Source organism: Zalophus californianus, chromosome 13 (assembly GCF_009762305.2).
Source record: "Zalophus californianus isolate mZalCal1 chromosome 13, mZalCal1.pri.v2, whole genome shotgun sequence".
Lineage (NCBI taxonomy): Eukaryota > Metazoa > Chordata > Mammalia > Carnivora > Otariidae > Zalophus > Zalophus californianus.
Genome location: NC_045607.1, coordinates 24,076,841 through 24,103,337, shown reverse-complemented (window position 1 = coordinate 24,103,337; position 26,497 = coordinate 24,076,841). Strand labels below are relative to the sequence as shown.

Sequence of the window (26,497 nt, the reverse complement as noted above, 5' to 3'; positions counted from 1 at the left end):
CCAGTTCCTAACCTATATGCAAACACTGGACAGATCAAATAAAATAACACACGTAAAGTTTTATCACAGAACTTCACCCCAATAAATGTCACCAGAGGTTGTGTTTGTTCAGAGTTCCCACTGAAGGGTGAGGTACTGAACACACGCTTCCTTCGAGCCCTTTCAAAATCCCATTAAAATGCCAGTGAAAGTATTTTTTTTGAAGGCATAAACTTACTTGAAAAGGAGGGCAGGGAGAGAGAATGTAAGAGGTAAGAGCCATAAACTTCTAGAAGGTGGAAGGCAGATGGGACAACTGCTCTGACCCAGCATACCCTAAAAAGCTCATCCTAGGCCAGTAGTGGAAAACGCCAGAAAACAATTTGATTTCTTCAGTAAAATCCCCACGAGGGCTCAGGAACTGGTGACACTGGTAACAGCAAGTAAACTCTGGAACTGGGGTGAAGGTGGTACTAACTGCTGAAGGACTGCTTTAAAATCTACTTAAAAAGCAGTACGCCTCCACTGCTCAATAACCTCGCCCACCTCCACCTGGCCAAGCAACTGCCCCTGTCATCGCAGAAAGTTAAGAGTTTTCTCCCCCAGGAAAGAAGGTAAAACAAAAAGTCTCTGGAGCAGGGGACAAGAGGCAGAGATGAGGGTGGGGGTAACACTGACACTGGGAGACTGCATGAATACTTACATCTTGAACACCGTCTGTCCCTTTCCCTCTCTTGGCTCCCAGAATGCCGGCCCCTGGGCCACCAACCTCTAGGCCAGAGATTATTAAGATCTTTCTCAGAGGGGTTTACCAGTCCAAATGGGGAATCAAAAAGGATGCAACCAAGGATTGCACAAGACAATGGCTCTGCCAGATTCTATCATGGTAACACATACAATAACCCACCCACAGCTCCTGAGTGAATGTCTACTCTTAATAGGAACCAACAGCCAAATATATATGATAAATGATACTGTGATTATGTTGTGTTAATACGGCAAAGATGAAGGGATTTTGCAGATGTAATTAAGGCCCCTAATCAGTTGACTTTAAATTAATCAAAAGGGAGCATACTGGGTAGACCGAGCCTAGTCAGGCAAGCCCTTTAAAAGGGGTCTGAGTGGTCAGAAACCAAAGTCAGAAAACTGCTCTTCTGCTGGCCTTGAAGAACCAACAGCCACGGTACGAAACTGCCTACGGAGAGGGGCCACCTCCAGCTGTCAGCCTCAGTTCCACTACTGCAGGAAAATGAATCCTGCCGACACAAGGCAAGCTTAGAATCCAAGCCGCAGAGGAAACCCCAGCTCCAGCTGACACCATGACTGCAGCCTTGTCAGAACCAAAGCCAGAAGATCCAGCTACACGGTGCCTGGACTCCCGGCCCACGGAAACTTGGACAGAATAAATGCATGTTGTTTGAAAGCCACTAAGTCAGGGCTAATTTGTTATGCATCACAGAAAACTAATAACTTCCTGAATGCTAAAAAGGTAGATTTTATTTTTTTTAAAGGTAGATTTTATTTATGTAAATAACACCTTGATAAACCAGACTGAAAAAAAATGTGGTAAAAATGGAAATCTCTGTGGAAGGTTTGGAAAATAAAGTTGAAAAATTCACCCAGAAAACGGAGGCAAAAAATCAGAAATGGAAAAACTGCAGAGATAAGAAAATAAGATGACCAGTGTATGAGACTCAACATCAAACTAAGTTTCTGAAAGGTGAGAAGGAAATCATAAAAATGAAATAATTCAAGAAAAACTTAGAACTGCAGAACATAAGTTTCCAGTTTTAAAGGTCTTATCAAGTATCAATTAGAATAACAACAAAAAAAAAGTAAAACAAAGAAGATTCTATTGGTTTTCAAACAGTTAAATTATGAAGACTCAGGAATCAGAACAGCTTCAGACTTTTAACAAGCATGGAAACAAGAAGAGAATGAAGAAATAAAGAAAGTCTAAAGGTAAAAATTTTCAAACATAAAATTCTCTACCCAGGGGCGCCTGGGTGGCTCAGTCAGTAAGCATCTGCCTTTGGTTCAGGTATTGATCCCGGGGTCCTAGGATCAAGCTCCTTGTCAGGCTCCTTGCTCAGGGGGAGTCTGCTTCTCCCTCCTCTGCCCCTTCTCCTGCTCATGCGCACGCTCTCTCTCTCTCTCGCTCAAATAAATAAGATCTCAGAAAAAAAATTCTGTATCCAGGCAAGCTATTGATTTTTTTTTAAAGATTTTATTTACTTATTTATTTGAGAGAGCGAGAATGAGAGAGAGAGAGAGAGAGAGAGAGAGAGCACCTGATGGGGGGAGGGTCTGAGGGAGAAGCAGACTCCCCGCTGAGCAGTGAGCCCGATGCGGGACTCGATCCCAAGACTCCATCATGACCTGAGCCGAAGGCAGTCACTTAACCAACTGAGCCACCCAGGTGCCCAAGCAAGCTATTGATTAAGTATGACTTTAGGAAAAGCCTCTTCAGACATGCATCATCCTCCCAAAATTCATTCCCCATGCATTCTTTCCCAAAAATCTATAGGAGATTGTGCTCCAACAAAAAGGGAATAAATCAAGAAAGAAAATGATATGGGGAATGATATAGGAAGTGAGAATTCCAACACAGGGGAGAGCTGAAGGAATGACAGCTGAACAGCGGGCAAAAGGGCAGCCAGCAACCACTGGAGCAGATCAGGACTCTAGCAGAGACTTCATCAGGAAGATATGCTCAGTTGATACAACTGAGCATACTGAGCAAGAGGAGATGTGAACACCTGGTGCATAGCTTGAGGCTAATTATAAGTACTCACATACAACAAAAAACAGTATCTTTATAACTCAAAGGAAAGTAAAAAGCCGTATAAAGTAAGGAAATACAGACACAATATACAAGAAGGCTCAAATAGGAATATAATTTAGAAAGTCATAATAATGTAAGTGCCAAAAACTGATCTAACCGCTATCACAGTTCAATAATGGGAGGTGGGTAGGAAAGAGCTCATTTCTCACCTTCCAACTGGGAAGTAAATAGATAATGCCTTTTCATGAAAAAAAAATCAAGAAATAAACATGCTATTTCAAGAAATGGAGGTAAAAGTAAAATTAGAGTCAAAAAGTGGTTCCTCTCAGGGGCACCTGGGTGGTTCAGTTGGTTAAGCAGCTGCCTTTGGCTCAGGTCATGATCCCAGGGTCCTGGGATCAAGCCCCACGTCAGGCTCCATGCTTAGTGGGGAGTCTGCTTCTCCCTCTGCTCCTCACCCCCCATCCCATGCTCAATCTCTTTCTCAACAAAAAAAAGAGAGAAAGAAAGTGACTCCCCAGAGCAGAAAAGGAGAGACAAGGGGAAAGCAAAGGATAGTTTTCACAATAAGCTTTGTAGAAATTTTTGCCCTTTTCAAACACATGCATACATAAGTTCTAAGGGAAAAAAAAAGATGAAGACCGTAAAAGCCCTCACATTAAATTTTTTAACTCCCCTGCCACCTAATTCATAATATTTTACCTTCAGAGAATGTTAGTTCCCCCTTCAGAGAAGGGGGAAAGGGTCATTTGCCTCTGGAAGAATTCATGTTAGTTAAAAACCAATTCCTGATTTACTAACCTGGAATCATTAAAAGTTTTTTTCTAAAATAACAGCAAAATATTGATCAACCAATTTTCTTTTGGTTTCTTGTATGGATCCCCAAAGAGTAGGGTATCCAGTTATCAAGTGCTCTTTATTGCTTTCAAGTAACTGTTCATTGGTTTCTCAGATACCCACATACCTGCCTTTAAGAGGTAAAGGCAGAAATCATAGGGTCACCACCTTCAAAATGGTGAAGCTTTTGTTAAAGCTACCTAAGTGCCTCTCCTTTTATTATTTTTAAGGAAACGGATTTTTCCCTGCCATCAAGTTAAGTGCCTTGCATTAGCTAAAATGGCCCTCTAACCAAGTGGGTCTAACTCAGAAACTGTATTCGACTTGTTCTGAGTTAAAGGACCATGTCTTTCTTCACAAAGTACAACATTTACACAAAACAAGCAGAAACATGTTTCTAAAGAATTTTAAAGAAAAACATAAAATAGTTTCAGTAAATACATTTTCAGAATCAACTCGTTAATGACTCCTTGATTACACTAGAAGACCCAATGGCAGGAAAAATTATTTTCCAGTGGAGAATAATAAGGACAATGTAGTATATAGTCTCTGAAAAGTTAAAATTCTTCATTCTGAGACTTCTTACTTTTTCATTCTTAACAGTCCATCTTACCTTTCTGTTGTTAACATGTGATTTCTGGTACAATCATGAAGAAAAACTGTTTAACAAGTAGTATCCTCCGAAGTTAAACCTGATGTATACCCAGCCATTCCACTTCTTGGTACATACTCAAACTAAGTACTCCTGTCCACCAGAAGACATGTAGTACAAGAAACTGGCCTGTAGGGGACGCCTGGGTGGCTCAGTCGGTTAAGCGTCTGCCTCTGGCTTAGGTCATGATCCCAGGGGCCGGGGATGGAGTACCGCTTTGGGCTCCCTGCTCAGCAAGGAGCCTGCTTCTCCCTCTCCCTCTGCCCCTCCCCCTGCTTGTGCTCTCTTTCTTAAATAAAATCTTAAAAAAAAAAAAAAAAAACTGGCAGGTACACAAATGTCCATCAACACTGCAATGAATAAACTGTGGTAGCCTCATGCACTGGCCTACTAGGCAGCATGAGAAAAGGATGACTGGTCCATGCAACAGTGTGGCTGGAGGCCACAGACACAATGCTGAGCAGAAGAGCCTGACTCAGGAGTACCTGCTATATAGGATTCCTGTTAAGTGAAGTTCAAAAACAGGCAAAGCCAATCTAAGGTGACAGTGGTCAGATTATTAGCAGAAAAGGGGTCTGACTGAGAAGGTGTCTGGGGAAGCCTTCTAGAGTAATGGAAATACTCTATACCTTACTACAGGAGATGCTTACATAGGTATATGTATTGAAAAAATCCATCTGTTGTATATTTAAGATGTGCATCTCAGCACATGAAAGATAAACCTCAATAAAAAGCTTTGTAAAATTTTGACACCATCAAGGAAAACTTTTTAATTATAATTCATATTACATTATTATTTATTTTATGAACTGTTGGTGATAGCAGATGACAGCAATTATGAATTGTCTGTCTGTACTTGCAAAATAAGTTATAACTCCATACTGGCATACTCAAAATTTTTTTCCCAACTTTTTACTTTGAAAAAGTATAAAGCTACAGAAAAACTGAAAGACTAGTGCAATTAACCATATGTCATTCATCTAGACTCAACAATTATTAGTATGTTGCTATTAGTCACTTCCCCCTCTATTAGTTTTGGCTAACCTCTTTGAAAATAAGTTGCAGACATCTTGACATCTTACCCCTAAAGGATATTCTGCTATACAACCAAGGTATCATTACCATGCCTAGGAAATTTAACACTGATATAAAAACACTATCTAATACATAGCCCATATTCAGATTTCTCCAACTGTTCCATAAATGTTCTTTGTCGGTTCCCCCCACCCCTGATCCTGGACCGTCCGCTGATTCCCGCACTGCATTTGACTGTCCTATACCCTGACCCCCCCCTTGAATCTGGTACACCATGTCCCCAAGTGTTTTTTAAATCTTTTTTTTGGTCTTTCATGACATGAACAATTGTGTCCCAATTTAGTTTTTAAAATTTCCTGGTATCTGAAACCCAAACATCTACAAACAAATGGTTTCTACAGAGTCTTCTACAATCTTTAGCAGAGCGTGTACACTGAAATTTACCTGTATCCTGACAGACCATTCATGTAAAAAAATAAATCATGGGATAGTTCAATTTCACACACAGAGTTCATGGTCATTCTGCTTTAACTCACCGCTGAGTCTGAGCAGGCCACGGGGTCTGGTTTGGCGTGGGCACTGAATTCGTGGGACTCACTAGCATGGCACTATAGATATTAGAAGCGACCACGAGTATGCAGAGAAGTATGGGCCCAATGATTGCTCCTTCCAGGCCTAAGTAGTACGCCCCGCCAGCCACTGCCAAGCCTGTCAAGTAAGGATGCCCACCTCTGGAAGAAAGAACATACAGATTAGCTCATGGCTTTTAACAAACATAAACCCTGGAGTAAATCTGAAACACATCTCTAACACTATGTTCATTCCTAACACACCAGGCCTTTGATTGCATGACCAGCTTTCTTTAGATCACCTCAGTGCAGATAACAACGTTGGTTGTAATAACACTGAGATGCAAGCATTTTTTACCTGTGGAACACATACAACATCTGCCTTTTATAAAGTCCATCAATGGAGGGAGTGAAGTCAGACTATTAACAGATATCCTACACCCGTTACATTGATGCCTGACCTTGGTTAGTGTTGGCTGACTGGTTACAAAAGTCACATGTCAAGTTTACTTCCAACAAGAATAGTTAAATGGGCACAATTTAGGATATAATTCAAATAATTATGCTTTTTATAAAGCAATACAATAGCATCCATGTTATTCATAGGTTAGACTTGCGGCAACACCACACGGGTAATGATAAAGGGCCTCATGAGGAAACTATCCGTCACAAAGCCCAAGATTTCTATCTCACAAGAGAATCGTAATCGCCCTCCAGCTTATCACAGGATCACTTACATAACCCGAATCCCCTAAGAGGTTAGAGCAGCACCGCACAGTGATAACAATAACAAACAGCCACTAACATAAGAGGGCCTGGGCAAGAAGGTATGTTCTATTTCTAGTTTGCAAACACAGGTGACTGGAACAATTTAGTGTGGGGCAGATAACTCTGGAATAATGTTCTGTACTATGTTACAGTTCAATAAGTAAGTAAGGTGAGGTAGTCTTTAGGAAACTAATACATTATATTCATAATCTATCTTCCTCACTCCAAAAAAATATCTTAAGAGAGCTCTCTGCTTATCAGACATTAATTTGATGAGATTTGATTTCACATGGAAAACCTCAGACGTAGAACTGAATGTTTTTTTTCCAAAAGCAAAGAAGTTCTAAAAACAACCACTCATTACTGTACTTAAAATGTTTTATGTACATCTAGTAATATTTCTTTCCTAGCTTAAGTATCACTAAAACAGAAATTATTCACAATTTTGTGTTAACACAGAGTCTCATATATTGTAAATACTCAGACAACAAAATAGCATACCTTGCAAACAGTATTAATTATATTACATTAAAATCTGATTGTATCAGTGGGATCACAAAAGACCACTTCACTGAAAAATCCTACCACCTGTCCCTTTTCCCATCCCCAAAAGGGAAAACAAAACAAAACCTTCCTTTAACAAGGCCACATAAATCCCTGGATGTGATTCACCAGCAACTTGAGCAGTTCTGTGGATACTTACCCTGATATATCCGAATAGATGGCAGTATCTACAAAGTATGTTGGCAAGAGATGAAAAACCAACAATAAGATGGCTTTGCACCCTAAGCCTTGTGTAAGCCACAGGTCTAGAACTGCAGGTACTGCTGCCCAGTATGTCCCCAGAAATGGTACCGCTCCCAGGATTGCTGCTAAAGCTAAGATTAAAAGAAAAGCAACTTAACATCACCATTAAAACAATAACAGCAGAACCTAAGCACTAGCTCCTCCTACTTAAACAATTACACCAAAACAAGTTAAACACAAACTCAGTGCATGATAATGCCCCGTTTAACTGAATTTGCTAGTTAAATGAAGGTCTGATATATATCTCAAAAGCTGATGCTGAAAATCTTTCTAAAGTATGTGTCTACTTCATGCATCTCTTTTTTTTCCATGAATCTCTTCTTAAGCAACAAAATTCTAGTGTCCCATAGTTGTTATTTTGAATCAATGGTTAAATAATGTACAGTCCTATAATGCAACAGTAAAGCATTGGTCAAATTTATACTGAGTCTAAAGCCAAATTAGAAGTTAGTTTCTAAACCTCAGAGATGAATGTAAACCCTTCACCTTGTTTCTTTCTAATAAAAATGAAATGTAGTTTAAACGAAAACAAAACCAAAAGTCCTACTCGCCGAAGGCCCTCACTTCAAGCTCATCCCCTTCCAGAGCAGCATGTTCGCTCTCTCCTCTGGCTCCCCTCCAGACTAAGAGTCAAGCAGACGTGGATCTAGTTCTGGTCCTGCCAGGTATGTGACCTTGGAAAATGTCTGGTTTCTCATCTCTACGACAGCAACCCCACCGACCCTGCCTGCCTCACAAGGTCGTTATGAAACAACGACCACCATGTGCTCTCAGGCTGCTTGCACATCAGAGGGTGGCTTAGTGGACAGCGAAGTAGGAAAGAACATGATGAACTTGGGAATGTAAGGAAGAAAGGGAGTGTGGACCAAAAGGGGAAAAATGGTGGTAGAGGGTAAATGTGGAAGGCGGATATATTTGGGAAGACAAGCAACCACAGAAATAAAGGAAGGAAAAGTGGAAAGAGAGGAGCAGAGATAATGTAGAGGAAAAGTAAAGGGTGGTTTTGAACCTTTCTGGTGCTTATGGAATGAGTGTATGGAATTGATCCTAAGGGGTATGGAGACAGCTCATTCATCTTGCCCCTGGGACGGTATCCTTCGTGGGACAAAGCTATTTGACCAACTCATTGCTCCCTACCAATCAGTTCAATTAAAACATTTACTGAGTGCCAAGTATGCATATACTAGGTGTTGTGCTAAGTGCTAGGACATTCACTCATTTAACAAATACTTATGCACTGCTTTCTATGTGCTGGGTTATCGTTCGAGCTACTGGAAATACTGCATAAATACACATTACAAATCACACTTCTGCTCCTATTCTGAACTAGATTAGATGTCTAAAATTTAGTATTTTAAGCTTGAGGAAGATGACATTTCCCAATGTACAGAAAACGGCTTAATTTTCTTTAAACAGAGGACAGGGGAAGTTATGATACTATTGTTACCTGATGGGATGAAGACAATATTGATGCCAAATATGGTATGAGTCAGCCATGTGTACAACCCATAGAAGCCAGCCATTTTGAGGGAAGCATCAAACACTCCTCTAGAATGCCCAAAGATAAAAGGGAAGGTAAATAAACACAACAGCATCACATTGTGATTCAGAAAAATCAGTATTTCCAGGTCTCTGGCTTCATGTTTACTAAATTTCTCTGATGAAAAAAATAACTGAAATGTAACACCTTAAAATAGCCTATTCACTGAAATAACTCATCAACTTTTCACTTCTGAAGCATATCCTTCACCACCAAAATAAATGGAAAAAAAATTAAGCATGACTATCTTATTTCTGAGGATGCAGTTAGATTTTAAGAAATACAGGCTGTGGCCAGCTCTCCTCTTTGGGAAGAACAGGTGCAGGATAATATAACTTGTACTTCATGGGTCTTATTTACAAAATTTTCCCATGTTCCTTCAACTCTGCAACCAAGCCTACAAAGACACTTCTACAAATGCTGTCAAAAAATGCAGGTCATTTGGAGAGAATTTATGAAAAAAAAAATCTTATTACCTCCCAAGTAAAATCAGAGAGGAAAATACAAAACGGATAAAAACAGACCCACATAATTGGTGATTAGTAGGAATGAAGTACATGAAAATCTGCAATGTCAGGTGCTTCAGCTTTGGTTTTCAGTTGGAAGATTAAGGCACTATTGTGTCAGGAGGAGAAATTAGGAACCGCTCAAAGAGAGCACAAAGGCAGCAAACCTTAAGTTATCCCAGAGGTATCACAAAATTACAAAACCCAGGATTCTGTGGGGCACAGAGGAAGCATGGGCATATACTCATGAGGGAAGGAAAAGCTGTCTGTCATTAAAAAATCAGAGGCTATAGCAGCAAAGGGGACACTGGACACACAAAAGGAAACACCGAGCTTTTCCAAAGCATCCCAAGAGATAGACTGTAAGAGGAAAGTCAAGCTCCAGAACCTAGAGATTTGGTCATTTACTAGGGTTCTGACACATGGACTTGGTGACACAGGGCTCCCTAAATTGTCAAACCTCCTTTGTCATGCTGACCAGCAGCTTTCACTCGAGAATGTAGAGCTGCCATGTGACCTCTGACAATAAAGATACAGATTAAAGTGGTATCAAAAAGGCTGAAAGGAAGGGAGAGAGCCCAGAGGAAACAGAAAATACCCAAACAGTAAATAGAGGAGATGGGGGGAAAGGGAAAATAGCCGAGCTTCAGGTTTTCAACCTGAGGGGAAAAGAACAGCAGTGTCTCAAGGGCATGGAAAAGCCCCAAATGAGAGAGGACATGGAAGAGAGGGGAATATATTTAGTTTGGGCAATGGTAAGAAATAAGGATGGTGAGCCCTGGAGGTAGCTGGAAGTAAAAGACAAAGTTGATGGAGAACTTGGGACAAGAGCTTTGAGATGTGCCAGAAGAGACTAATCACAGGAAAGGATAAGATATCCCAGGGACAAACCCAGAGAAAATGGGGCAATGGGCTGTGTTCCCATAAGGGACCTAAGGACAGAGATACACCAGCCAAAGAGATAATGAAATCACACTTGCAGTTGGGAGACAATCACTAGAGTGTACTATTCCCAGAGACCAAAGGAGAGAGCAGCTTTTGAGAAAGAAGGGATGATATTAAGGTCAAATACCCCAGGGAGATTAGTAAGAATAACGTCTTAAAAAAAAAAAAAAAAAAAGTAGAGGGGCACCGGGGTGGCTCAGTCAGTTAAGCGTCGGCCTTCAGCTCAGGTCATGATCCCAGGGTCCTGGGATCGAGTCCCGCATCGGGCTCCCTGCTCGTGGGGAGCCTGCTTCTCCCTCTCCTCCCCGCTTGTGCTCTCTCTAGCTGTCTCTCCTCTCTCTAAGTAAATAAATAAAATCTTTAAAAAAATAAAGAATAAAATAGATTTTTTAAAAAAGGTACAGAATTTGACGGGAACTGGGAAGATCAATGAGAAAAGGTATATTTTCACCAACCTTATGTTATTCAAAATGTTTTACCAACCTGTTATTCAAAAATTTTTACACCAAAATGAAGTTGATATCAAAGGTACAACGAAATATCTCAACTGAATCATCCCTCTGGGTGGCAAGTAGGCAAAACTCAATCCAAAAAGGACTACTTGTAGGAAACAGCACACAGTCTTCCTTCCTCTACCTCTGGGAATATTGACTGTTGATAACATTCTCATTAAGACAACTTTCAAGTAACTTTGTGGACCCTAAACATATTAGATACTGTTTACAGTTACTAAACATGTTCATGTAACCCAATGAGGGATGAAAAGGCAATGCATTCCCCTCGATCTTATTGTTTAGGATCTGGTACACAGGCTTTATAGAACAGAAAGACAAATCCCCTAACAATTTACTAGGAGACAGAATTTTTTTTTAACTCCATCAAATTCCTAGCCATTTTTTCCTTTTTATCGGCTTTACTGAACTAGAATTTATAAACAATAAAACTCATCTTTACGTGTATTAATTCAGTAAGTTTTGGCAAATGTATACAGGTGCAGAACCACCATTACAGCCAAGATGTAGAACATTTCTATCACCCTAAAATGTTATGCCCCGGGATAGTCTATCCCCCCCTGAACCCTGATCTCTGACACCAATTAGGTATGCTCTATGTCACTATGGTCACTATGGTTTTGCCTTTTCCAGAATTTCATATGAACAGAATCATACACTATGTAGCTTTTTAAAAAACTGTGGTAATATATACATACCAAGAAATTTGCCATTTAACCATTTTTAACTGTACAGTTCAGTAGTGTCAAAGACATTCACATCTTCATTATATAGCTTTTGTGTTTGGTTTCTTCAAACTACTACCGTATTTTCAGATTCACTCCCATTATCATCAGCAGTCTGTTGCTCTTTAATTGCTGAGTAGTATTCCATTATTTGGATATGCCACAATTTGTTTATCCAATCACCAGCTGATGGCCATTTGGGCTGTTTCCGGTTTGGAGCTATTGTGAATAATGTTGCTCTGAACATTCGAGCACTAGTCTTTGCATGGACATTTGCTTTCACTGCTTCTCAGTATGTACCTAGAAATGGAGATGCTGGGTCATGTGGTATGTTTTAATTCTGTAAGAAACACTAGCAATTCCCTTGATTTCTCAATTCAAAGAAAACGTACAGTCCATGGACGATCAGCCAGAAGTCCCTGCCTGCTATATTACACCACATCTCTTCAAGGTGTGAGGCTAAATTTCATACTTACGGTATTGTGAGGGTGAATACTGGCAGAAAGAGCAATTCAACCTCATGAAAAGCTAAATGGCAATGCATCCAAATCCCCTCCTAACTGACCCAGTGCATGCTGGGTGCCCAATAAACAGGAGCTATTACCAGAGCTACTGTAGTTCTATTTCTTGAGAACAGTATACTTCATTAATGCTCAGAGGATTCTGATGATGAAAACTCTAGAAAGTTGTAGTACAACAGTTTAGTGTATCTGAATTGAGAAGGTAAGTTCAAGAGACACTAACGTTTGCTAAGTACCCGTGTGGTAGGCTGAATACAGCCCCATAAAAATATCTGCATCCTAATGCCCAGGCCCTGTGAATATGTTACCTTACGTGGGACTTTGCGGATGGGATTAAGCTAAGCATTCTGGGATTAGGGAGATTATCCTGGATTACTGGGTAGGCCCAATGTAATCACAGAAGTCCTTATAAGAAGGTGGCTGTGATGCACAAATTGTGAATATACTAAAACCACTGAACTGTATGCTTAAAAAAGGTTAAAATGGTGAATTTCATGTATATGAATTTTACCTCAATAAAAACAATTTATAAAAGAGGAAAGCAGGAGAGTCTGAGTTAGAGAAGATATGAGGACAAAAGCAGAGGTCAGAGAGAAAGAGACATTTGAAAATGCTACACTGCTGGCTTTGAACATGGAGAGAGGACTATGAGCCAAGGAATACAGGCAGCCTCCAGAAGCTGGAAAGGGCAAGGAAACAGACTGTCCCCTAAACCTTCCAGAAAGAACACAGCCCTGCTGACACCCTAATTTTAGGACTTCTGACCTCCAGAAATGTCAGATAAAAAAAAAAAAAATCTATGTGATTTAAGCCAATAAGCTTATGGTCATGTCATAGCCATAATCAGAAACTAATACAACCCACTACGTGCCAAGCACTGTTAACATGCTTTGCCTGTGTGGTTCCACTGACTCCTTGTTGGGTCCCCTCATTCCTCCAAAACACAGAGTCCCGGTCAAAAATCAGATAAATCTGTTAAACTGAAGGTGCATATGCACGTCTCTTTAAAAAAAAGAAAAAGAAGAAGAAGAAAAAGGAAGAAGAAGAAGAAAGCTCAAACTGAGGGCAGAGGCCGGGGAGGGTGGTGCTGAGCTATTTACAGTTAAAAGGCAAGAAAACTCTTTCTGGACACTGTTGAATCTGCGTACTAGATCGATCTGATGCATTAACTCCCAGTCAAGACACCCAACTCACTAAAGGTCAAAATGTTGGATAAAGATGTATTTTTGGTATCCAGATTCCTATCAAATATTACTAAGATATTCACCTGCAGACCAAACACGTACTTAATGGTCCTCAAAGCCAAGACACCACCTACAGAAGCCTGAGCAGCCGCATGACACCTGCATCTGGTTCTGGCCAGGGCCATTTTTCATAGTGGCTATTCTAGCTGCCCACTTCCAAAGGGGACTGGGGCAGAGTATACCCCTCCTGGGACAAAATGGGGTCCTATTCACCCTATTAGAGTGAAATGTTCTGGAAAATAGAGGTAGAACATGAGGATGGGAAAGAGGAGCAATGAGAGATGTGACAAGGCACACACAGTACCCACAGTGTGTGCATCCATGCCTTGCTGGCACAACTCTATGGAGAGTTCTATGAACCACTGCGGCACCAAATGAGTGAGTCAGGTGCCTGGATTGGGAGTCAGTACACCAGATTGATCTAGTACAGATCCAACAATTTTGTTATTGCCTTTTTACTTGGAAGAACTCAGGCCCTTATTTTGAGCCTATTTTTTCCCTTCATTTTTTAAAAAACTGAACTACACTCCCAGTTTAAAAGATTCTCTTGATATCTGACCAGAGGTCTCTATCTTGGATGAATGAGGGGACCCAAGAGGAAATCGATGAAATAATATATGCAAAGCGTGTAACTCAGTGCTTGGCGCACAGCGGGTACTCAGCAAATGTCAGGTAGAGGATGAATGAAAGAAGGGACAGAACTGGAGGTCATGAGCCCAGAAGTTACGAGACTCCGAGAGGTAATGAATGAAACGAAAGGAGTGGCGGTGAGGAAGCCAACAGTCAAGAATGAGGGAATACATGAGAAATGTTAATGAAGGCGAACAGGATGTGGATTGGGCAGCAAGAATACAGAAATTCACAAGACCTGAAAGACCTGAAAGAGCTCTGGTCTGTCACCAACTGCTCTGGAATCCCAGTTCTGTCACTGATTAGCGGCATGATCTTCAAAACTGTAAAACCTCTCTGAGCTTCGCTTTCCTTCATTGTAAAACAGAGATAACAGAGACAAGCATTCACTTCCTAATGTTATTATGAAGATTAATAATGCAACTAAAGTGATAAGCTTAGTGACTGGTGCACAGTTAGCACGCAATTAAGTTGGTGCTATTAGAGAATTGTGTCATTACTACCAATTAGCATTTTAGTAAGGCTAAAGATAATGCACATAGTAACTTTCTTTTTTCTCCTTGCAGTTTTTGAAAGTATACCAATTTTTGCTGTGTCCTAAAGAGATACGGGGTATGGCAAAGCTGGGAATAGAAGCAGCATACCACAAAGTCTTAGATTAATGATTTTAAATTGTAAGGTACTGATGAAGCTACATAAGCAAAAACCCAAAATACAGTGTATATAATCACTCATCTCTCAGGTTCTTTGGAACCTAAAATTCAGAGACTGCTAGGAATTGTTCATTCTCATAATCAAATCAAATACAACTTTATCTGGCACATAATTAATGGCATGCACAATACAGTTTGAATGGGTTACCAGAAATCACTAGTTTAATCAATGCAAAGAGTATTCCTTATAATCATCATTCACTCATCGATATCAACCCATTAATTAACACTTTTGGATACTCAAATTCAGTGAGCATTGTCCTATCTTGTCATCAAAGAAAGACACTATGATAAACTTCATCAAAATAAAATTAAAAAAAAATCTGCAAAAATCACAAAAGCTCTGACTTGCAGCATTTTCTAAGGGTGGTTACATATGACTTGTGCTGCATGAACGCATGGTGCCATTGGAAGTTACCCTTCCCTTTATAACTGTTCACAACCATATGATCAAGCATCTACTATAGAAATTCATGGAAAGCCTGCATCAAGCTCACCAGGTTAATATGCATGTAACATTTAGTTTTCCTCTACTGTCTACTTCAGTCCTCTCTCTTGAATAGGGTGTTTGCCTGTGCCCAGTCTTCTGGGACCTCTTTTTTCAGTGATTCTTCAAAGATCATTGACATTGTTCTCCAACTACATCTCCAGGCTTTCCTAACACTCAGCAGTTTAAGAGAATCAAATTCAGAAGACGCTGGATGCCCTTTCCCTCTTTTGGTAGCTCAGTCAAGCTGGTGCAACAAGTCTGATTTAGCTCAAGGGATGAGACTGATACCAGCCACAGAGCTGGAAGCTCCCCCTTTCTAAGAAGGCCACAGCCTCATTCAGAAACCTTCCACTGTTAGATAGTCCTATAGATGTTCCCTTGCCCCATGCTATATGCAGACCCATAAAGGGCAGGGTTTCTCAACTAGAAGGTGGGCTCCAGCGCATCCAATTCAGTCAGGCCCCACCTAAGCACACCTCTCTGTGAATAAAAATTCCAAGTTCATTCACAAGCAGTTATTGTCTAAGTTTTCCCCTAATAAAAACTATTGTGGATTTATACTATATGGCACTAAAGGTGTGTGTCCATGCGTCGTTTACACAACTACATGGTTGATCCTTAAACAACACGGGTTTGAACTATGTGGATCCACTTATATGGGGATATTTTTCAATCTGGTATATATCTTCTCTTCCTTATGATTTCTTAGTAACATTTTCTTTTCTCTGGGTTACTATACTGTAAGAATACAGTATAAAACAAGTATGTGTTAACTGACTGTTTATGTTATCGGTAAGGCTTCTGATCAACAGGAAGTTATAGTAGTTAAGTTTCTGGGGAGTCAAAAGTCATACACAAATTTTTGGCAGTGCAGGGAGTTGATATCCCCTAACCCCCACATTGTTCAGGTGTGAACTATATATCTAACTCCTCTGCACCAGGGACTTGAACTAGTTTCAGATGCCTGGTTAAGGGCACCTGGGTGGCTCAGTCGGTTGAGTGTCTTGTCTCTTTGATTTTGGCTCAGGTCATGATCTTGGGGTCGTGGGCTTGAGCCCTGCATAGGGCTTCCCACTCAGCATGGAATCTGCTTGTCCCTCTCCCTCTGCTCCTCCCCTGGTTCACGTTTTCTCTTCTCTCAAATAAATAAATCTTAAAAAAAAAAAAATGCCTGGGGACACCTAGGTGGCTCAGTCAGTTAAGTGTCTGTCTTCGGCTCAGGTCACAATCCCTGGGTCTTGGGATCTAGCCCAATGTAGGGCTCCCTGCTCAGCGGGGAATCTGCTTCTCCCTCTGCCCCTCCCCCTACTCATGCTCTCTCTAATAAATAAATTTTTTTTTTTAAATCTTAAAAAAAAAAAAAGCCTGGTCAGATTAGGATTTAATTCTTAACCAGCTCGCTCCTCACCCTTTACAAACTAAACTCTAAGATGAAACTTAACTCTTCTACAAGCTAGCTAATACTTCCCTTCAGCTCTCAGCCCTCTCTCATTTCTGACCAAAAGGGTGTTCTTGTGGGGAGAGATGGCGAGGAAGCTTAAAAAAAAAAAAAAGAAGAAGAAGAAGAAAGGGGTGTTGTTACTTTTCTAAACAAGTGAGAGAAAACTGGCCAGACAACGCAGGATTTGATCAGATGACCAGGATTAATGGAATGAGACTGAAGCAAGGAAGGGGCCAGAGAGAATGATAAGCCACAGTCAAGAAGCTCTATGCCCTCAGAGGACACCAGGCTCTAGACCATAGACAAGTAGAGTACGTGTCTAAGGAAGAAGAAAGAAAAGAGTCCAAAATCAAATTCTGCCTACTCCCAACACTTCCTTACACTGGTTCTGCCCTCTTTTCTTTCTAAAGGTCAAATAGGAAGACTTACCAGATTACCGTTTCCTCAGGAAAGAGCCACGAGCATGACCTTACCAGTGTTCTACCCTCACTACAATATACTGCTCCTCCAGGGAAGGCTAAGTAGCAGACAGGGCAGGCCAGCTTCCAGAAACACAGCAGATAAAATTACCAATCGGGGAAAAGTATCCCCCAGCTCTCTTCATTACCACCTAACCTCTCTTGAAAAGTTACATCTCGGGGCCCCTGGGTGGCTCAGTTGGTTAAGTGTCTGCCTTCGGCTCAGGTCATGATCTCAGGGTCCTGGGATTGAGGCCCACATCGGGCTCTCTGCTCAGCAGGAAGCCTGCTTCTCCCTCCCACTCCCCCTGCTTGTGTTCCCTCTCTCGCTCTCTCTCTCTCAATTAAATAAATAAATAAAATCTTTAAAAAAAAAAAAAGAAAGAAAAGTTACATCTCCTTCCGTTTCCTGGTTCATCTGCCCCAGAGACCCAGCTCCATGGTGAAGTGTACAGAAACCTGGTTGACACTGGATTTCCCCGTTACAGAGGGGAATGATCAGGCTGCACAAGCAGGCCTAGTGTGCTGCTGGGAAGCACAGAGAGAGACCGCTTCTGTAGAAGGCTTCCATCCGCAACGGAAAAAACAGTGAGTCACTGTCACACACAGAAGCATACAATAGTGACATCACATTCAATCAACTGGAATTCTTGGCAGTAGAAATATTAATTCAATATTTTTATACATTAATACATGGTTTGGTTTTGTTTTGTTTTAAAGATTATTTACTTATTTGACAGAGAGAGAGAGACCACAAGCAGAGGGAACAGCAGAGGGAGAGGGAGAAGCAGGCTTCCCGCCAAGCAGGGAGTCCGATGCGGGGCTTGATCACAGGACCCTGGGATCATGACCTGAGCCAAAGGCACCCACTTAACCGACTGAGCCACCCAGGCACCCCAATACATGGTTTTGTGTCTTTTCACAGTGCCCACTGATCACAGATGCTTACTCTAATGCTAACTAAAAAATTAACAAGGGGTTGTTTGAATCATTTGGGCAAATAGCAAACATTTGTATCTCAACACTAATTCAATTATAAGGCTATTAAAATTAATTTAACAATTTTTAAAGCATCACAATGGGAAACTAAATACAAGACAAAGTTTCTTAAGTCATTTCCTTGGAAACTTGACATAAAGGTTTAAGATTATTAGACCGATCTATAATCAAGTAGTTTAAAAAGGCATTATTTTTACTGAGTGGGTTATTACTTAAGAACTTCAGTTAATTTGATCTTCCCAAATATGAGTAAGAGATTCTGTCTCTCTATTCCAGTGTTAGGACAGTTACCTCTTCAAATAAATGAAAATACATTTTCTTACAGCTTTAAACTCTTCCTTATATGTTTTAATTTAAACAAATGTTTATAACCTTAAATTCATGAGAATTTCTTTCCAACCAATATTTAATTTGTTCAAAGTCAAAAATAGAAATACTGATTTACTGAATAATCGACACAGTTGTTTTTTTTTAACCCAAATACTTTTAATTTTCCAGAGGTGGGGGGTAGAGGTGAGAAGCACATTCACTTTCCAAAAAACAAAAAGAAAAAGAAAAAATAAATCTCACAGTACACACATTCTCCCATCCAATTCGTAAGTAGGACTCCCACCCACCGGCACTGAAAAGCTGTAATCCCACAAGCAAGAGCCATACCCGTGTGCATGCACTCATGTGAAAATATCACACACACTAAATTGCACGGAGGCCGTGACAACATGCAACTTAGTAATGTGCAATATCTCCACCAGAGCAAGCAGAATGGGAGCATCGGGGGAGAAGGGTGTGATGCAAACATTCAGGACACAACATGCTCTACAGGGACGACAATGGTTTGGGGAAAAGAGATGCATGCCACTAACTCAAAAATTCATGAAATGAAAATCCAAATGAATACACAAACATATTCAATTTAGAAAAAACACTTACTTACTCAGAACTGAGAATCATAACTAAGGTTCAAAAATTCAACAAGATGGTGATCATAAAGTAGCCACATATTTCGGAAGGAAAAGCTTCAAGAGCCTAGACACTTTGGCTGCCTGGCCATGCAGTTAACTCTCAATTTCAATTCCACCTTCAACTTACTGATGGATCATACATATAAAACGAGTTGAATAATTTTCACTTGACCATAACAGTGATGACAACTAATGGTTGATGTTTATGAAGTCTGATTTCATTGATGATTTGCAGACCAAATTGCACTCTCAGGACTTTATAACATTTTCATATTCACTTATATTAATATTTTTCCTCTTAAAAATCTTTGTTCATGAAGAAACATATTCCATCTTGAACACAATCCTTCAGAATGAAAACTCTGACAAGAGCTCTGAGAACTAGGGCGCCTGGGTGGCTCAGTTGGCTAAGCGACTGCCTTCAGCTCAGGTCATGATTCTGGAGTCCCAGGATCGAGTCCCACCCACATTGGGCTCCCTGCTGGGCAGGGAGTCTGCTTCTCCCTCTGAACTTCTTCCCTTTCATGCTCTCTATCTCTCATTCTCTCTCTCAAATAAATAAATAAAATCTTTAAAAAAAAAAAAAGAGCTCTGAGAACTAGAACTCATTGTTATCTTACACATGTGAGAGGCATCTGTGTAAAACCTGTCCATTTCAGGTCTTGAATTTGACCCAGTAAAGAGACAAAAAGCACTTGGACCACTAAAAACTGTCTTGAGTTATAATCTTTAATTTACATAACTTGATATAGCTGTGGTTACACAAATGGTCCAGACAAGTTATCTAGTCTGGACCATATTTTTCAGTTTTGACAACCTTTAGGATTATAGTTCTGGTACTGAGAGTTTAAACTTTTTCCAAAATTAAATATATGATAAAACGAATGGTTTTTATACCAGTATCCTTTGGAACCAAGATATGGGCTACTGCTACAGTGCCTAAGTGTGTACAATCCCAGGAAGATAAGGCAAATCTAATTTATGAAAAGGCACATATGTATTTCCTCTCCCTAGAGACGTGACCCTACTCTTTCTAACGTCAAATTCCCTTGATGAGTCAAAGGCCTGAATTTTTAGCTGCCAACCTCACGTGTCCATTTGAACAGTCCTAACAGTGTCACAAATTAAACTCACAATCTTCTGCCCCAACCAGCAACTCCTAGAAGAAGGCACCATGGTACACCAGAAGGATATGTGCTTGCTTGCTTGCTCTTTTAAAGATTTTATTTTTAAGTAAACTATATACCCAACGTGGAGCTCAAACTCACAACCCTGAGATTAAGAGTCACCTGTTCCACCAACTGAGCCAGCCAGGGGCTCCAGGATATGTGCTTTCAACCAGTTGGACCGACATACAAATCACAGCTCGGCTTACCAATTCCAAGCAACCATGACATTAAAGAATTAAGTTTAAAACAAAGGAGGTGGCATATTTGGTATGAAAACAAAATTGACTGGAATGACAGAGGACAGCTGACCAGTGGTTCACTCTAAGAAAGCAGAACAAGAGAAAATTCAAGAACCGTGATTTGAAAACAGAAAAGCTTTTGTGAGAATAAGAGTCAGTGTTAATAAAGGTTATTTCAGGAAAAGGAAGTAACTCTCTTGAAGTTCTTAATGGGACAAGGTAGATAATTTTCTGTAAGGCTTGGCTTTAGTCACATTGACTAAAGGATTCTGCCAACCTTTGACATGGTTGATTTGATAGTTTTGGCCTATTAGGAAGGTAGAAGGTTATTTTTCTTTTTGGTTGAGTGATTTACATAAACTTCTTTGAGTCAGATAGAGGTCACTTAGATAAACTGACGTGAATTTATTACTAGAGTTTTCAACATTTTATTTACTCAATAAAGATGATACCCCATGATCATATAGACTTAGAAGGGATGCTAAAGCCAGCAAGTTTCTTCCCTGAAGACAGGTTCACCTTGAAAACTGTTACATTAGATAATACACTCCCAAACTTGAAATCTTTTTTTTTTTTATAAGATTTTATTTATTGGGCGCCTGGGTGGCTCAGTTGGTTAGGCGACTGCCTTCGGCTCAGGTCATGATCCTGGAGTCCCGGGATCGAGTCCCGCATCGGGCTCCCTGCTCAGCAGTGAGTCTACTTCTCCCTCGGACCCTCCCCCCCTCATGCTCTCTCTATCTCATTCTCTCTCTCAAATAAATAAAATCTTAAAAAAAGATTTTATTTATTTATTTGACAGAGAGAGACACAGCAAGAGAGGGAACACAAGCAGAGGGAGTGGGAGAGGGAGAAGAAGGCTCTCCGCTGAGCAGGGAGCCCGATGCAGGGCTCGATCCCAGGACCCCGGGATCATGACCTGAGCTGAAGGCAGACGCTTAACGACTAAGCCACCCAGGCGCCCCCCAAACTTGGAATCTTTACATAGATGGTCCCACATGGGATACCCAAGAGCACCACAGAGGATAAGGGCATTCTTTAAAATCCTACCTGATGGCCAATAAAGGAAGCAAGATACTGATGAAGACTTTACCCAGGCCTTGCTAATAGGAAAAAAGAAAGATAATCCAGCAAACTTTCTAGAGAGAATGTATTTTAGGAACATGTATGCTATTTGAATGTAACTGAGGATTTTCCAGAGACCAAAGTGGTATCCTCAACCAGTTGTTAAATGAACACAATGAAGAAATAAGCCAAGATCAGTCAGACAGCATTAGCAGGTCAAATCAAGATTTCTATGAAAGACGAGTTCCAAGGAATGCTATTTCTTAAAAGTAAGTGGAAACATAAAGGCCAGCCAAAAATTCACTATTCAAGATAAGTTTAAGACCATTAGCAAACAACTTATTTGAAAAAGAAACCCTGATGGATAACATGAGGATTTAATTTGGGCAACTATTTGTAAGCAGTAAAAATACAGTAGGATCCTAATGAGCTAAAAGCAATGGGGGACAAGGGTGGGGAAGGAGCTGAGATAGGCCTGAGCTGCAAGAGGCCTTTCCCTATCCCAAATGACAAAGAGGAAGGCAGGGGGAACCAGGAGCCAAAGACTTGGAAAGCACATATGAAGAAAAAAAGTTGAAGAATCATCTAATTCAGAAGCCAAGCCTGCAATACATGGACCCCACCAGACATGATGGAAGTTTCTGGCCAGTGACTTGAAAATAACCAGAAACCTTGCATTTCCAGTATCCAATCTACCCTCATGCAAAAGGCACAGCCTGGCTACAGAGGAAGAGAGGAAGAAACAGAAAGACCATCTGCTGCCCATCCCTGGGCACAGCTACAGTTCCTGAGAATAGGAGGGCTTCCAGAAAAAAGGAGGTATGTGTGGTGCCAGAGGGGGTTCTCCGCAGCAAGTGACATGATGAGAGGAGCTGCAGCTAGAGCAAGAGCCTGCAGTGGGGGAAAGCTGTTAACTCCTAAGACTGACGGCAGGAAACTGAAACTGAATTTTTTTCTTATCAAAACTTACACTGCTCACATTATTCTCTCAAAAGGAAATAACAATTTTTGAAAATACCAGGGTCTATCACTAGTTTAGCACTGAATGTTATTAGAAAGGCTCAAGACAGAAAACAGGCTTCTCACAGAAAGCAGTTTCTAATGGAAAGACGAACAGCATAAATCTTCTCCCTACCTGATAGCTTCTTCCACAGACTGGCCAATAATATTAGAAGAAGGACCTGGCTGAGATAGTGGTGTCAGGCTTATCACCCACTTCACTGGCTTGTAGTACTCATCACTGGAACTTAATAGATAAAATAGGGTGGTCAGGAAAATTATCTGCAAAACAAAGGATAGTATCTCCTAAAAAATCACATTTGGAAACTACAGGAAGGAAACATAAATGGAACCAAGAACGTGCTTTACTGTGGAAAGAGAGGCACCATGCACTTATCTACCTGTACATACCAGAGACAGCACAAAATTGAGAAGGGCAGTCCCACTGTAGAAAAGGATGGTCAGGAGTGTTGTGACAGTGGTGAAAAGCAGGCTCACGTTCCGGCTCATGACGATCCACAGAGACTCCAAGATCTGATGAAGAGGGAAAGCTGAACATCAGAACTAATCCTCCAGAAAGAAGTTTCTACAGCTCTGTGCTGTGCTTTTAGTACAAGTGCGAGTACCAGAAACTGAAAAGAACAGAGTATTGTTTTAAATGAAAAAAAAAAAAAAAACCCCTGAAATCATACGAACATTGAATAGTAAGGAAAATGGTTAAGAAAATCATGGTGAACCTAACTCCAAATCATATTAGGTAGCCATTAAAGATAGCTCCACTATAACACAGAAAAACATTTTCTGATACACTGCAAAGTTGAAAAAGTAGGAAATAAAAACTTTATATACAGCATGATTATAACTATGTAAAAATGATATTTATAGAAAAAATACCTACAGGAGAATACGCCAGAACGCAACCTGTATAGGATCACAAGTGTAGATCATGAAAATTCTAGTATTTGTCTTATTAGACGCCTCCCCCCTTGCCACCTCCAACTTAGATTCACTTACAAACACAAAAGCATCACTTGGATGATTTCACTAAAATCATAATAAAAGAAATAGGTCAAGGGCAGAACTCTGCAGCTGAAAATCTTTCTTCAGATAGACAATGACCCTTACATCAAGACTTAAAATGTTCATTTAATCCATCACCTGCAAATTCACTAGAACCAGTTATTAAAATAGTTATTAATACCTCTTAAATATTACTAAAAGAAGATGTACATTATCTATGGCACACCTACATGATTTCATTTCCTATCTCCCCATGAACTTAAATTCCCTCATGATAACATCTGTTCCCTGTGACAGAAGCAATGCAGATGACATGATCTTTATTGTAAAGATAGACCAACTGAAGTCAGAGATTTTTTAAAACTTGCCCAAGGGCCTTGGAGCTAAGAAATGGAACTAGAGCTGGGACCAGAAGTCTAATGTCTGATTTTATTTTGGTGTGCCCTTTCCAAAACAGCAGTTCTGTTTTTTGTCATATGTGCAAGTTATACCATCTGTTCTATGAAAGGCCTATCCATTCCTTTCCTATCTCAAATGTACCATTTATAAAGGCATACTTTGTTGTCCCTGGTGTTTCTTGCATACCTCAGCTCAGTCTTCATGGGAGAGCTTTTGCAGGCTGGTTTCATTTACAATAACTCCTTACAGAAAATCTTGAAAATGCTTCGCAATGCCTACAAAAATATGCATGACTGACCATTTGACCTTGTGGGATAAATGAATGAAAAACACCACTGATTCCAAGAAACAAATCAACAATGCCCTTACTTGTGATTTTTACATGCATTCCTTTGGGGGCTTCTGTCATTTTGGAATTTTTATCAAAAAAAATTTAAATAGTTTCTGGGTCACACTGGTAGGAAATACTCTGTTGTAATTCTTAAGAAATTAAGTGAATACGTTGTTGACTGTCAGTCTCCAACAACAATCAAGTAAACTTTCTGTGTAACCAAGGGGATTAGGAAGAAAGTTTTAGAATGTGAGAGCTTTTGGATATTACAAGTATGAAGGCAGGAATAAAAAATCTGAGGGGCGCCTGGGTGGCTCAATTGGTTAAGCGTCTGCCTTTGGCTCAGGTCATGATCCCAGGGTCCTGGGATTGAGCCCCGCATCAGGCTCCCTGCTCGGCAGGGAGCCTGCTTCTCCCTCTCCCACTTCCCCTGCTTGTGTTCCCTCTCTCTCTCTCTGTCTCTATCAAATAAATAAATAAAATCTTAAAAAAAAAAAATTTGATCAAGGGTTGACCTTGACACCTTAAGATTTTTTTCTGATGAGACAGGTAGTTATGTTAAAGAATGTGATTGTTTTATACTCTGTAAGAATATATGTTGATATTTAGATGATGTAAAAAATCAGTGAACCAATATTCCAAATGACCAGTGCATATCACAAAAATATGCAAGAGTAAAAGACCCATTTCTGGCCAAGATAGATCAATGGACTTTAATACAAGACAGTATAAAAAGTTTATTGATACAGTTTCAAATTCCACACTGCAACTAACCTGTAAGAAATACCATTTGTTGAGTTTTGGTGTAGGATCAAAGAAGAGCCACAATTATCTGAAAAGGCTATTAAAAGACTCCCCTCTTTTCCATCTACATATCCGTATGAGGCTGGATTTTCTTCTTATATCAGTCAAAACAAGGTATTCCAATTGACTGAATATAGAAGAATATATGAGAATCCAGACATTAAACAGATTTGCAAAAATATAAGATAAAGCCACTCTTCTCACTAAATAATTTTTTGTTTTGGGGACACCTAGGTGGCTCAGTCAGTTAAGCGGCTGCCTTCAGCTCAGGTCATGATCTCGAGGTCCTGGAATCGAGCCCTGCATCGGGCTCCTTGCTCAGCGGGGAGCCTGCTTCTCCTTCTGCCTGCCACTCCCCCTGCTTGGGCTCTCTTTCTCTTTCTCGCTCTCTGACAAATAAATAAAATCTTTAAAAAAAATTACATTTCGTTTTGGAAAAAGGCTACTTTGCAGATGCAAGAAATGTGTTATGTTAATATGCAATGTTATTTTTAGTGAATTGATAAATATTTTTAAAGTTCTCAGTTTTAACTGCTGATACAATAATAATCAATAGAACCCACAAAAACAAACGCTTTGGAATCTTCAGACCAAAAAGTTTCATGGCCACTGGACTAGAGGAAACAGAGGGAGGGGACTATCAAAACCATAAAGTCTTAGAACTGAAGGACATGAATTTCTAGATTTAACTCCAAACTCTGATCAGCTGTATTAGGTGCATGGGAGGAAGGGCAAGTGTGAGTGCAGCGACAGGAGAAGAACCAAAGGAGTTGTAAGAAAACCTCAAAGGTGGTGTAAGAGAGTACAGAGAGACTTCAAAATCACATCTTTATCTTCCATCTTCCATATCAGGGAGCCAAAATATAATATCACAAATTGCAAAACCAAGACAGGCCAACATAAATGTTATTTTGGAAATTTAGAGGTAAATACTCAGAGAAAGCTAAAAGAATTGACAACTGTTTCTAGAAAATGAGACTGAAGTGGAGAAGCACAAAGCAGGTCGCTGTTTCTTTTACCAAAAAAAATCTTAAAATATTCCTTACTCTCCACTATGGTCATCTATTAGTTTGATAAAAATTAAATTTAAAAAAATCTAGCATTGCAGGGCACCTGGCTGGCTCAGTTGGTAGCATGTGCGACTCCTGATCTCAGGGTTGTGAGTCTGAGCCCTGCTTTGGTTGTAGAGATTACTTAAAAATAAAATCTTAAAAAAAAATTACATTGCAAACTTCAACTTTCGTTGACTTGATCAAAGTCATGAGTCTATTTGCAAGAAAATTCCTCTCATCTCTGTGAAAAGCCACATGCCAAGACACTTTACAAAACACGCTGTGGAACCAAGCATGGTTC

The 26,497-nt window shown here is 40.2% G+C and overlaps 1 protein-coding gene across 6 annotated transcripts in view; it reads right to left on the bottom strand.

Annotated features, from left to right (window-relative positions):
• Positions 1-26,497, bottom strand: part of TMEM245 (transmembrane protein 245) — a 101,076-nt gene that overhangs the window by 11,142 nt on the left and 63,437 nt on the right. For all 6 annotated transcript variants that reach the window (XM_027615242.2, XM_027615247.2, XM_027615245.2 and 3 more), the window contains 5 exons: positions 23,002-23,124; positions 22,727-22,872; positions 8,880-8,980; positions 7,329-7,503; positions 5,825-6,019 (listed from right to left, as the gene is read on the bottom strand). In XM_027615242.2, the coding sequence (XP_027471043.1) occupies positions 5,825-6,019; positions 7,329-7,503; positions 8,880-8,980; positions 22,727-22,872; positions 23,002-23,124 (740 nt within the window). The remainder of the gene's footprint in view (positions 1-5,824; positions 6,020-7,328; positions 7,504-8,879; positions 8,981-22,726; positions 22,873-23,001; positions 23,125-26,497) is intronic.